Below are 13,909 nucleotides of genomic sequence, written 5' to 3'. Positions count from 1 at the left end.
AAAAAAAAAAAAAAAAAAAAAAAAATTTGATAAACTGAACTTCACTAAGACTAAAACTCTCAAAACACATGGTCAAGAAAGTGATTCAATGAAGACTAAAGTTACTAAAATTGTATCACAGTAGAGATCTTTATTAAATAAATAGATTCTAGCTGCTTTTGTCATAGACACAAAAGTAATTATGCAAGATAATAAATATGTTAATCTGGTTCACTGCAGTAGCCATTCTACTATCTACATGCATTCCATATCATGTTGTAAATTTCAAATATATACAATAAAATTTATTTTAAAAAATGAAAATGAGAAAGCAACTCACAGACTGGGAGAAAATATTTCCAATACGAGTATCTGACAAATAACTAGTATCCAGGATATAGAAAGAACTCTTACAACTCAAGAATAAGTCAACTCAATGTAAAAAATGGATATAAGGAAACTATGAAGGCACCAGATGAGAGGGGAGGGGGCAGAGGGAGGGGATCACGGTATATGGCACACCTCTTGGGGGCAGGACATAGCTATAAGAGGGACTTTATCTAACAAATGCAATCAGTATAACCTAATTCTTTGTACCCTCAATGAATCCCAACCAATAAAATAAACAAAACAAACAAATAAATAAATGGATATAAGGAAACAAAACAAGGCTTGGTGTAGTGATGCACACCTGTCATCCTTGTACCTTCGGAGGCTGAGGTGAGAATAACTTCAGGCTGGGAGTTCAAGACCAGCCTGAACAAGAGCGAGACCCTGCCTCTACAAAAAATAGAAAAATCATCCAGGCCTGGAGGTACATGACTGTAGTCCCAACTACTCAGGAGGCTGAGACAGGAAGACTGTTAGAGTCTAAGAGTTTGAGGTCATAGTGAGCTGTGAAGATACCACTGCAGTCTAGAGAAAACCTACAAATAGCCAGTAAACCCATAAAAAGATAGTATCACTGGTGATCAGATAAATGCAAATTTTATCACTATGATACTACCTTTACAGCCACTAGAATGGCTACAAAGGTTGAAAGAACAACATGAATAATCAGAGCTCTCATACTAGTGAGAATGGTATAATCACTTTGGAAAACAGTTTGGTAGTTTCTTATAAAGCTTAAAATACACTTTCCATAAGACCCAGAAATTCTACTCTTGGGTATTTATCCAAGAGAAATAAGAATGTATAGTCACACAAAGACTTGTCCCATGAATGTTCTCACCAGCCTCATGCATAATAGCCCTGAACTGGAAACAAACCAAATGTTCATTAACAGGTGAATGGATAGAGTAATTGTGATTTATTCATGCAATGGAATACTACTCGGCAATAAAAAAGCAAACTACTAATACATACAACAATATAGGTAAGCTCCAAAAAAATATCTGTGGAGTAGAAGAAGGAGACAACAAAGACTACACTCTTAGATTCATTTATATGAAATTATTACATTGTTGTAAATATATTGTTGTGTAGAGTTGTAGATGATTCATTATCCCTGCTGTATAATACTTCATGGTGAAATTTCATTTATTTCCAATAAAGTGTGGCATCCTATTTATGTGGATAAGATGTTAAAATTATTTACATTTTTGTAATTTTTTTTTTTTAGACAGAGTCTTAAGCTGTCACCTTGGGTAGAGTGCTGTAGCATCCCAGCTCACAGCAACCTCAAAGTCAGAATTAAGCAATTCTCTTGCCTCAGCCTCCCAAGTAGCTCCCTACAGGTGTCCGCCACAATGCCTGGCTATTTTTTGTTGTTGTTGTTGCAGTTGTCATTGTTGTTTTAGCTGGCCCAGGCTGCATTCAAACCTGTAGCCTCAGTGTATGTGTCTGGCATCCTACCCACTGAAATATGGGTGCCGCCCTATATATTTTTTAACTTTTAAGTACTGTTATGCTCTGAATAATGAAGTTTTCCTCAAAAACAGACTACATATACAATGGTGGTTCCATAAGACTGTAATACCATACATATTTTTACTGTAACTTTTATTTTTTTTTTGAGACAGAGCCTCAAGCTGTCATCCTGGGTAGAGTGCTGTGGCATCACAGCTCACAGCAACCTCCAACTCCTGGGCTCAAGCGATTCTCCTGCCTCTGACTCCCAAGTAGCTGGGAATACAGGCGCCTGCCACAATGCCCAGCTAATTTTTGTTGCTGTTTGGCCAGGGCTGGGTTTGAACCCATCACCCTTGGTATATGGGGCCAGCACCCCACCCACTGAGCCACAGGCGCTGCCTTGTTTATTTATTTTTACATATACATGTATTTATTAGGTTCAATGATAGTCTTTATCTCTGAAGTAGCCAATTAGGAACTAATCCATTCCATTAAACACACCCTTGAAGGCCAATCAGACCACAGTCACACCTGGGTAACCATACTTCTACAGATGACATCAGTCCATTCATATCTGTGAATGTCTGCTAACTCCTGAAGTCGTGCTCTCTGAAGCCCTGCAAAATATCCATAGATCACTCTCTTGTTCCTGATCCCAGTCAGTATAGCTCTCTTACAATACTAGGTAAAAATTCAACTTTGTCTTTTTAGTTAGGATACTGAGTGATAGTCTTATCATCCCTTGATACTCTTTAATCTTCCCTTTTAGTAAACACAAAAATCTTTGGAGTATTCTTGCTTCAATACATTTCCTTATAGTGTAGTACAAAAATAATAATTTAGATTACCTTTGTAATGCTGACTTAATACAGACATTTAGCTTTAAAATGAAAAGGTTATATGGTGCTGTTTGTTTTTATAATATTTTAAATGGCTTAAAATTAAGCTATAGAATTATTCAGGTCAGTATTTCTTGAGATGAATACTCTGGGGTCACAGTCAACTAAAGATTTATTCCAGCAAATTTCTTGAGTGATGGTTTTTATGCTTTCAATTAAGTGCTTTCACGTAGCTGTGTTACAGCATTTTTTGGTAGATGATGTAAAAATTCCCCTAAATCATGTGTGCAATCTCAGCAGGATTCAGAGCACATGCAGCAACAACCTACGAGAATCATCTGAGAAAAGATGGTTCAGCTTCTCTGGTTCTACCCTGGTCTTTATCAGGCTTTACAAGACTGACAAGCGCTCCCTTTCCCGGTGCCTTGTTACACCAGGGTCTAGCACGCTGTGCTTCCAAAAAGGCGTACAGTCATTTCACCTTCTGTGCAATACCAGCCCAGGGACCAAGCACACCTACCTAAAGAATTAATCATCAATGTGGAATGGGTTTTAGGAAATACAACCCTACAACCTAACCAACCGTTTTTATCTCCCGGCACACTTGAACTTATAGTTAAACTCCCATGACACACTGAAATTATATTGATCCAAAAAAAAAGTTAAAAAGAATATATTTATTGTGCTTTGAGCTTCTTGTGAAAATAATTTAATTAAAGATCTTGAAAAATTTTTGCAGTACACCTAAGATCCTCTCGAGGCACACTGGTGTTGAAAATCACTGACCTGAGCCCCCACAAACATACTCACACTATTGCATCACAAAAATGCAAACACAAGGCTTTTAAAAGGCTTTTCAAAAATTCACCTGCTTCAACTTCCTACCTTAAGGGAACTGTATTAACCAACTCCAGAAGTTGAATTATATGTTTTTACACCTCAAAAAAAAATACTGTAGGAACTGTAGCTCCTCCCCTCACATCTTATTGATCATTCTCATCACAGTTCTCCCTCAACCCAAGCTGACAGACAGAAACCAATTAAGAGACAGAGGCAGAACAGTCACATAGAGAGAACAAAGGATCGATACTTTCCGGTTAGAATCTCGTAGAGTCAATTCCTGAGGATGAGAAGAGAATGTGAACAAGACCAGCAACCTGTTAAAATCTCCTGGTTGCTGAGCTCTTTCCTTTGAGATGCCTTTTGGGAATAGTAAGATTTAGTGAAAGGTATCAATAGGAAAGACACAGCCAACTATTTAACAAGAGCCTGCTAAGTACTTAAATATTATAACTACTGTGCAAAGAGGAAGCTTATCCTCATTCACATGCAAGGACAGTAAGAATCCAAGGAATTAAGCAATTTGCCCAAAGGTGAGCTAATTAACTTGCTCAGCTACTGGATGGTTATGGTCATGTTGACACCGTATGGCTCTGTTCCTCCTTATCTAGAGTGACTCCAAGGAATGGGTTTCAGAATCATGGTAGAACTCAATTCTGGTTCTATAGGTGTTGATTCCTTTACTGTTACCCTGGAAGACTCCATGCCTCAGTAATCCACAGCTACTGATGACGATGATGATGATATTAGAATAATAAGGCAGCAATAATGACACTAGGACCTTAGGTGCATTATCTCATTTCATCCTTATAACAACCCACAAGGTAGGCCTCTTCTGAGCCTCTTTTTACAGATGGGAATCTGTAAGAGGTGACACAATCCCTAAGAGGTGACTTAGCCTAAGGTGACTCAGGTAACGAGTGGTGGCAGCCAGAGCCCAGCCCCTAACAAACTATCTCAGAGGAATGCATCAGAGAGCTCAAGCTTGGCTGGAGTTGGAAAAAAGTTGAAAATTACCATTCTATAGACTGAACTAACCCTTTATAGCCTGTTCTTCAAGCCCTTTCATCATCTTATCACAACCTGTAATTTTTAACTTGATTTTCCATCACTCCCTTTGTTTTTCATTACAAATAATTTTGCTTTTGAGATGGTCTTACTATGTTGCCCAGGCTGGACTCAAGCGATCTTGCCACCTGAGCCTCCCAGGTACCTGGATTATAGGCACGTGCCATGGCACCTGCTCCTATCACTCCCTCTCCTAAGCCCTATGTTCCAGGAAATTGCTTGCCATTTTCCATAAATAGCCTGAGTTTTCTCATTTACCTACTGCTACTCCTTTTTTTGAAATGGCATTTTCTATGGATTCCACAAAGCAAAATTTTATCCATTATCAAACTTCCCTTCTCACAAAGGAAAAAGCTCTCCCACTATTGAACCTGCACAGCACCCTGCCCTCCTCTCAGACCACTCATGTCTTATTTACACCATTGACTGGATTCCTATAGGACTTCAGTAGGGATAGATTCTTTGTAGATTCTGTGGAATGAATAACCTTCTGAGGCAAAAGCCCCCTGGCTGCAAGAAATGTGGAGATCTAATAAAACCAGAGAGAAAAGACAGCTATAAACTTTTTGAACTTGCCATCCTAAGAACTATGACCCTTACTAAGAGCAAAATGCAGTGTCAAACTTACTCCTACAAAACAAAGAGGCTAGGATGACAGACTCTGGAGCCAGACTCCACCTTGCTGTGTGAACTTGGACAAGTCATTTAAATTCTTTGTCAAGCAACCCATCTGTAAATAGTAAATAATGACAGAACTTACCTCACCGGGCTATTGTAAAAACTTAATCAGTTCATATATGGAAAAGTACCTAGACTAGTACATGACTCATAATAAGTATTATATAAATATTTACTATTACTATTTTGAAACTCTTATATAGATCACAAACATGGCTCAAATTACTAAATTTCAGCAGTATTATATTTATTGATATTAATTTGAGTTTCTCAGTAGCTAAAACATATATTCTGATCCCTCCTCCAAAAAGAATCATTAAAAGCACTTTCAAAGAATGAAAATGAGATATACATACAGTTTAATTCATTCTGAAGTTACGAGGAAGAAGGCTGTATTCCTATAAGGAAATAAGTCTTAGGCTCTTTCCTACCATGTTTTCCCCAAAATAAGACACTGTCTTATATTTATTTTTTCTCAAGAAGACACACTAGGGCTTATTTTCAGGGATGTCTTTCTCTGCACCAAAATGCATGGCGTGGCTATACAGCATATCTGGTCTTATCATCACTAGGTCTTATTATCGGGGTAGGGCTTATATTTAACAAATGCATAGAAATCCTGCTAGGGTTTATTTTTTGGGTAGGTCTTATTTGGGGGGAAACACGGTAGCTATTTCATGCGCTTAAGTCTAATCTTCTACTAAGAGAAGGACATTATGAGCTGGGACAAAATCTTCTATATCTTTAGTACAGTGAGTAGCACAATCAAACTTTCACAATGAATTTTTCATGGAGTCTGGAGCTGCTAGAATTTTAGTAGAGTTCTTAATAATCTACTTTTCTGTAACAAACCATCAGTCCCTAAAATAGGGAATTAAAAATTTCATTTAGAAATGGTTTTAATGCATTGTTTACCAATTATATTAAAAACTTTGTTGGAATTCAATAGACTAGGGTTATTGAATTCAAGGGCCAGAAGTCTCATTTTTCTTTTCCCACGAGGATATTTTATAGCAGAAAGAATATTAATATACTTCATATGTACCCATAATCACCATAACAAAAAGGAAAATTGTTAATAGGAAAACAAAAGGGGGGTTTGTTTTTAGTCAAATGAGCGAAATAAATAGTGGGCTATAAGAATAATGAGACTTGAATGGTAACAGACTTACATTTTCAGCCACTCATCTAATTACAGTCCTTTTTCCTCCTCTTTCAGTTGGGTTAGGGACAATCTTTTTTGCATCTTATAGGATATGTCATCCAACAAGATGCATATTTATGTTTTTTTTGCACAGACAAAGGAGGCATGCTTAGGATTTCTAAGACAAAGGGAAACTGGTAGAGGCCGTCAGCAGGGAAATGAACCAGGATACACTGCTGTTCCTTCATTGCTCAAGAGATTGTTTGTACCTAATGCAAGATACATAATAAGTACCCCAAACAATGCAACCAGTGACATGTTAATAGATTTTTTTTTCATTTAAAAAATAGTTACAAAAAATTAAGTTAGTGAATGCCAAGGGCAAAAAATAAGAAACAAACTCAATCATGCTAAATCCCAAAAACTCAAGTTGACTTTTTACCTTTCATTTAAGAAACACCTATTGAGCAACAAGACCAAAAGTAGAGAGCACATATGCTATGGAACAAACTCCTATTGATAATATCTGAAAGTCAAACCCTTAATTTTAAAAACTTAACATGGAAAAATCCAAACACATACAAAAGTAGACAATAGTCTAAATTAATCCCACCCATTCTCAGGTATCATCACTCAGCTTCATCTATTATTATCAATTCATGACCAATTTTATCCCTACTCTTTCATTTCCCTAGATGTCATTTAATCTCTAAACATTTCAGGAAAATTATATAATTTTAACCAATTGTTAAAATTTGTCAGATTTTTGCATTTTATTTTTCCTTGCCTTTTATTTTGAATACCTATGAAAGAGAATGAAAGGAAATTGGTGCTTATGGAAAGTAAGCGGAATAAAATTTAGGATTTTGTTTTAGTTCTTTTGGGGTTTCTGGTACCTAAATACAGTTGTGAATCTTTTTTCCTCTTTCCATTGGAAGAAGAGATGGAACTAGCAAGATACAGTCATTCACTTTAACATTCATTGAGCACCGGATGGGGACAGGGCTAAGTGCTGGAGATAAAAAAAAAATGAGTAAAACAAAGACCCTTTCTCTAAATGGGTGAGACAGACACACAAATAGACAATGTCAATATGATATGGAAAAATCTAGGATAATGGTATTCATGGGGGACCTTGGGAAGTGGAGAATAAGACCACTCAGACCAAATCAGATATTCAAGAACAGCTTCCAGGAAGAGATGATATCTGGGTAAATGCAAAAGTGCTGCAAATGATTGTTACTGTGCCATTACAGTAAATGCAGGTTTCCTTCACACAGATTTCTTTCATTTAATTGGCTGGGGAACTGGGGGGACGGCTCTTCAAAGAGTATTAGTCTGCGAAGGAAGTAAAAAGCCAAGAATTCCAAAAACATCTACTATATCAAGTCCTGTAAAGTATACCAAAGAGAAGACATGGCCTCAGCCCTCAAGGAGGCAGGAGTCTAGATAGAAAGAAATTTAGCATTTAAGAAAACCTATAACATTCATATCAAAATATAGAGTTTAGGGATGAGACGAGTGGGGCGGAGCAAAAAAAACTGAATAAGAGCTGAGACCAAAACTCTGAATGTAAATTTAACCCAGACCAAAAAAAGAAAGCCAATCAAGTAAAGTACATTAAAAGGTAAGTCTTAAATGGTCAAAGATTCTTCGTCTTTAGCAGATATTTCATTCTGTCCATCTTTGAATTGATTAAAGCAGGCTGCGGAAGGTCAAGATCTTTTAACCAAACCTTAAAGAGGTGTGTGTGCATGTGCTTATGTGTATATTTGTGTATGTTAATGTCAGAGCATGAGGATTTGAGCTGAGAATTTACAATATGATTCTAAGCTATTCCATTGGAATAATTTGCAGTGTCAGGGGGCAAATACAAAGATCTACTGTGGCAGAGATCTGATTCTTGGGGATAAGATAAGAGGCAGACCCTATGAAAATGAGAGTTATAAAAGACACATAAGAAAATTAAATGAACACTGAAAGACAAAACCAAAATATTTTCCAGTTGTCATTCAGAGATCAATGGCCCACCATGTATAGCTCTGTTTAATAGCAACAACAGCATCAGCTGACACTTACATACCATCTGCTAGGTAGCAATCTTTCTCTAAGTAAGTAATTCAATAAATTCTCAGCACAGCCTATGAAGTAGATCATATAATTGTTCCCATGTTACAGAAGGAGTAACTGAGACACAGAGAGATGAATAATCCTTCTTTTCTCAACTCCAGTTTTTCAACTTCACTGGAAGGAATTGAGGTCAGAGGTTACAAAAGGGCATGTAAGTATACTGTGGATCTAGGTCAAAATCTAATTTTTACAAACTCAGAAAAATTATTCATGTCTTTCATTGACTTAAGTGAAATGATGTGGGGTGTTGGCACAGAACCACAAACAAACGTCAGATCAATCCGTGAGGCCAAGGGGTAGAGTTTCAAAAAGAAGCATGCTCTAGAAATGCTGTGTCAGCCAGCAGTCCAAAGACTGGGCTCGGAATATTTCCCACGGGATTGAAGAATGCATCTTTTTCATAATACACGCAGAGCAGCGTCAGACAGAAATGGTGATAAATGACTATATTACATATAGCAATAGAAGTAGCCAACAGTAAAAAAACATTTGATATCACTTTTGTCACTCCTGAACAGTAGAAAAATATGGCTCCCCAAGTAGTTAGCTGCTTTTTCCTCCAGGCTCTGAAAGCACTTTATACCTAGCTACACCCAGCATTTATGCTCTATTACAATTATTTGTTCATGGGTAGTATTCCCTCCAGACTACCAGTCCCTGAGTATAGATAGCTCCTGAGTTTCTTTCTCCTGGGACTTAAAAGCCATCCCCACATCTAGTAGAATAAAGATTTATGGAATGAATAAATGAATGAATTCTTTTTCATAGTTAGGGTCTCACTCTCTCACGCAGGCTGGAGGGCAATGGCTTAGGGCAATCACTTCCACCTCAGCCTCCCAAGAACCACCATGCCTGGCACGAATACATGATTTGATAGGTGATTTTTTATAAAACTTAAGGCACCATAAAGCATTACGGAAAGATTAAAACCTCCAAGTTCTAAAGCTTTGTTATTTTAAGAATAGGCACATCTTGTCTACTCCCTCCTCTTAGTTAGATCCTATCTACGAATTGCTTTCAGTGACACAAGCTCTGTGTTTCCTCTTCTCTGTTTTAAGTCAATAATCTCCAAAAGTTTTAGCTTTTGCAGCAATCTCAGCATAAAATATCTGAGCATATTTATTTATTTATTTATATATCTTTTTTGAGACAGAGCCTCAAGCTGTCCCCCTGGGTAGAGTGCCATGGTATCACAGCTCACAGCAACCTCCAACTCCTGGGCTCAAGCGATTCTCCTGCCTCTGCCTCCCAAGTAGCTCGGACTACAGGCACCCGCCACAATGGCCGGCTATTTTTTTTTTTTTTGGTTGTAGTTGTCATTGTTGTTTGGCAGGCCCAGGATGGATTCAAACCTGCCAGCTCAGGTATATGTGACTGGCTCCTTAGCTGCTTGAGCCACAGGTGCCAAGCCAGCATATTTATGTAATACAATGCTTATGCTTATTACTTAGCAAACATAAAAATAGAAAATAGACATTTTAAACAAATGAAAATTTAACCTTTTCTTCCTATGTACAATGCATTGTTTGCAGGCATTCTACTTTAAAAATCACTGATTTTTAGAGAAGAACCAATCTCATGGAATTTTGTGAGAATTTAGTAAATCAACACATGGAAAGCCCTTAGAACACTGCCTGGTGGACAGGAACTATATGGGAAAGATGGGACTTATTGCAACCCCTAAGTCCTCAACTTTTCTTAGTAAAAGTCTAAAGGAGATTAATCACAAACTAGAAGTTTGGGTAATATTACTTTAAAACTTATAAATACCAGAATACAGTTAAACTATTTCAAAGCGATTATTATTTCTGAGAAATGAGATGGAAAAGGTAGGATTTTTTAGTACTATTTTAAAATTTTTATACATGTATTATATTGACCACGCAGTTTGAAAAGTAGAAGCTTATTTTCTTAAATTTTAAAGTGAAAGCCTTCCACACAAAAAGGGCAAGTTGAATATAAGCATTCTACTCTACTCTCTCCAAAAACCTCAGTAACACAACAAAGAAAAAATTAGAAAAGCATGGAAATTTCCTAGAAAGAGAAAAAAAGAGAGAGAGAATAAGATAAGAAATTTAATGCAACAGTTCCAAGAAGTAAATAATAAGATTCAAGAAATAAAGAAGAGAGAAAATGGAGAGAAAATCATCAAAGAAATAATCTGAGGAATTTCCCTAGAACTGCAGAACCTGAGTTTTTAGACTGAAAGGGTCAAAAAAATAACAGACAAAATACACACTACCAGGGTACATCAGCATTCCATTTAAGAACTCCCGAGGTACAGCAATATGAAATTTAAGAATAATAAGACAGCAGATTTTGTAAGCTTCTAGGGAGATAAAAGGAGCTATGTACAATGGGATTAGGGGTAAGAATAGTGCCTATTTTCCCTAGTAATAGGAAAAAATGAAACAATGCCTTCAAAATTCTGAAAGAAACAGAATTCTATATCAATCAACCTATAGACAGGGTGATATGAAGTTTTTCATAACATACAAAGCTCGAAAATGTACTACCATACCTCCATTCTCTCAGGAATCTAGTGGAAGATGTGTTAATATAAAACAAGAGAACCAAACAAGGAAAGATGGAAATCCGAAGGTTCTATGAGCCAGATCATAGAAGGGTCCTGAGCTCATGGGTGTTAAGAGGGTCAAATCAATACAAAGCTATCCCGCTGACTTCTGTAATGGTGAACCATGGCACATGTTTTTAGTTATATAGTTATACTTTCTTAGCAATTTGAGTATAAAAGAGGTTTCAGAGGTTTTAACTCTTACCTGTAACACAGCAGCAAATAAGTACACTACTATGAAGATTATAGTTAAAGAAGTATGGCCACTCTTCATCAAGTGTATAGTGTAGAGGAAAATTAAATGTCCAGGAATCACTAAAAGCAGTAGAACTTGGGCAGACTTATTATTTACTCCTGTAATATAAATGTAAAAGTCATTAAGCAAAATCATATTGTGGTTAGCAAGAGGTCACGGTTACTAAAATGTGAGGATTACTATGCAGTTACTATACTTCCTACTATCCATATAAAATTCAATCACTGAAAAATAAATTTTAACTAATTACTATTCGTTTAATTCTTTCAAATTCCCACTATATGTTATACATTCTTCATTAGATGAAAGGTGGTTGATAAAAACTCATTATGAAGAACACTGGTCAGACTTTATTATCTATCATAAAAAGAGGGAAGACAAAAGAGAAAATATAAAGTTCTTAATGTACTAGAAGGTTGTAATTTTACTTAGACATTTAGAGCTCTATCACTGGTATTACACATCTAGGCATTTTTGATCTTCATTTAAAAGTTAATAATCACTCTTGCATATGAAAAATGAGACACAACTATAGCCTAGGATGAAGGAAGGGGAGGGGGGTGGGTCTATAGAGGGAGAGTTAGTAGGGGGACCACACCTAGGGAGCATATTGCAAGTACAAGTTGGATCTATCAGGTGTAGAACACAAATGTCTTAATCCTGTAATTGGTAAATGAGGTGAAGGCCATGTTGTTTAGTAGGATGTAAGCACTCCAGTTTGTACAAATAATCAACACATTGAATCCCATAATGGCATAAATGTATTTATGGTCTATGTACAAATGACTTAATAAAAAAAAAACACTTTTCATCAGGAAAAAGTGACAAGAACTGTGAGGTTTAACATTGTGGTCTTAGTTTTTTTTGCTTTCCTTAGTTTTTTCATAATCACATAAATAATGCACTATGCCTTATAACTGAGGTTATCCCTTCTCATTTTGTTTAAGAGCAAATCTCTACATTTAGAAAGGCCAAGATTATTAATACAGGCAAGACAGTATATTTGTCTCCCTAAATCACCTAGTAATGCTTTTCTTGGGTATATATAAAGTTCCTCTTTCATTACTAACAAGAAGAGAGGCATAAAAATAAAAAATTATACAAAAATCCTTGGCAACTGCAGTATTGATACAAATTACTATTTGTTCACTTAGATTAGCTCTCAGAAATAGAAAAGTGATGTGACACAAACAAAATATATATTCAATAAATGTTGCCTAGCCTATAATTTCAGAGATCAATGTTTTCTGATATAAAACATGCAAAAACCATAAGAACGTACCTGGACCAAAAAAAGTTCTAAATGGGTAATAACAGCCTTTGGGTTCATCAGGCAGTTCTCCCGGAATGCTATGTAAGTGGAGGTAGGTCGAAATCCTGCTAGCCTGAATGGCTACCAAATTACCACCAATACCTGAAACATGAAGGAAGACAAAGCCGTTAGCCTCACATTTTCAACAACTTGCATAAATTCAACCAAAAGCAAGCCTCTTTAAGTAACATTCCGGGCCGATAAAACAACATAAAGAGCTCTTCTGAAATGTCAATTCATGTGATATTAAGGTAGGCAATTTATGTACTGTTCTGGCATCAAAGCATTGTTATATAAGATTTATTTATTATTTTTTCAAACCTCACTGGTATGAAAGCAGACTAGAGCAGGTAACTTTTTAAAATCATCATCACAACCAAGATATAAAGTTAGATACCAAAATAAATAGACAAGGCTTGATACTTTTCTTTTCAGGTTACTAAAGAACGTGATATAGGCACTGAAAGAAAAAAAAAAGGTATTCCAGAAAGTTATCTTTTCACCTAGATTATCCTCTCCTATACTTTGAAGCAGAAGAGTTGCTGCCAAGAGGTGAAATTAATTCTAATAAGTGGTAAGCCCCTGCAAGGTGAGGCAGAGCTCTCAAATTGTTTCTCCCTTCACAGAGTATGGGAGGAAGAGGTGGTAGGTATAAAAGTGAGTGCTAAGAAAACAACTTAAAAGCTGAGTGTAGGACTGCCTAAGATTAAGGATAGAGCAAGAGAATCCCAGATCCCTCCTATGCCTGGTACTAGGCAAGAAGCATCAGCTACTTGCCATTGTTAAAAGAGCAAGTGGATAGATTGATAAGTCTTCCAGGCTTCACCCTACTCACAAGGTAGCAGGAGCATACCAATAAAAAATTTGAAGTTAGTAGTGAGCTAAAGGTAACTATAATATCTATAAAAAACAAATCGGTTCAAATACTGACTAGATTGACTCAATCTTCCATACCTACTTCAGCGCAGACATTCTTTCCTCTTCTTTGGGATATAACACCATTCTCAGGAATATATACCATATTCCTTTTCTCTCTCTTCCCCATCTTTCCTTCCCTCAGTCTCTGCTCTCTGTTCCTTCTCTCTCATCTCTTCTCCACAAGGACTTTAAAATAACTATGTCAAAGGTGGCTGAGGCAAGGGAATTGCTTAAGGCCGAGAGTTTGAGGTTGCTGTGAGCTGTGATGACATGGCACTCTACCCAGGGCGACAGCTTGAGACTCTGTCTTAAAAAAAAA

At 36.6% G+C, this 13,909-nt stretch overlaps 1 protein-coding gene across 3 annotated transcripts in view; it reads right to left on the bottom strand.

Moving 5' to 3' along the window:
* Positions 1-13,909, bottom strand: part of SLC41A2 (solute carrier family 41 member 2) — a 118,435-nt gene that overhangs the window by 16,878 nt on the left and 87,648 nt on the right. For all 3 annotated transcript variants that reach the window (XM_023509275.1, XM_023509276.1, XM_003783288.3), the window contains exons 9-10: positions 12,643-12,774; positions 11,310-11,458 (exon numbers count right to left, since the gene is read on the bottom strand). In XM_023509275.1, the coding sequence (XP_023365043.1) occupies positions 11,310-11,458; positions 12,643-12,774 (281 nt within the window). The remainder of the gene's footprint in view (positions 1-11,309; positions 11,459-12,642; positions 12,775-13,909) is intronic.

The sequence above is a fragment of the Otolemur garnettii genome, unplaced genomic scaffold (genome assembly GCF_000181295.1).
Source record: "Otolemur garnettii isolate 467f Iridium unplaced genomic scaffold, OtoGar3 scaffold00007, whole genome shotgun sequence".
NCBI lineage: Eukaryota > Metazoa > Chordata > Mammalia > Primates > Galagidae > Otolemur > Otolemur garnettii.
This window is presented reverse-complemented; position numbering and strand designations above follow the sequence as displayed.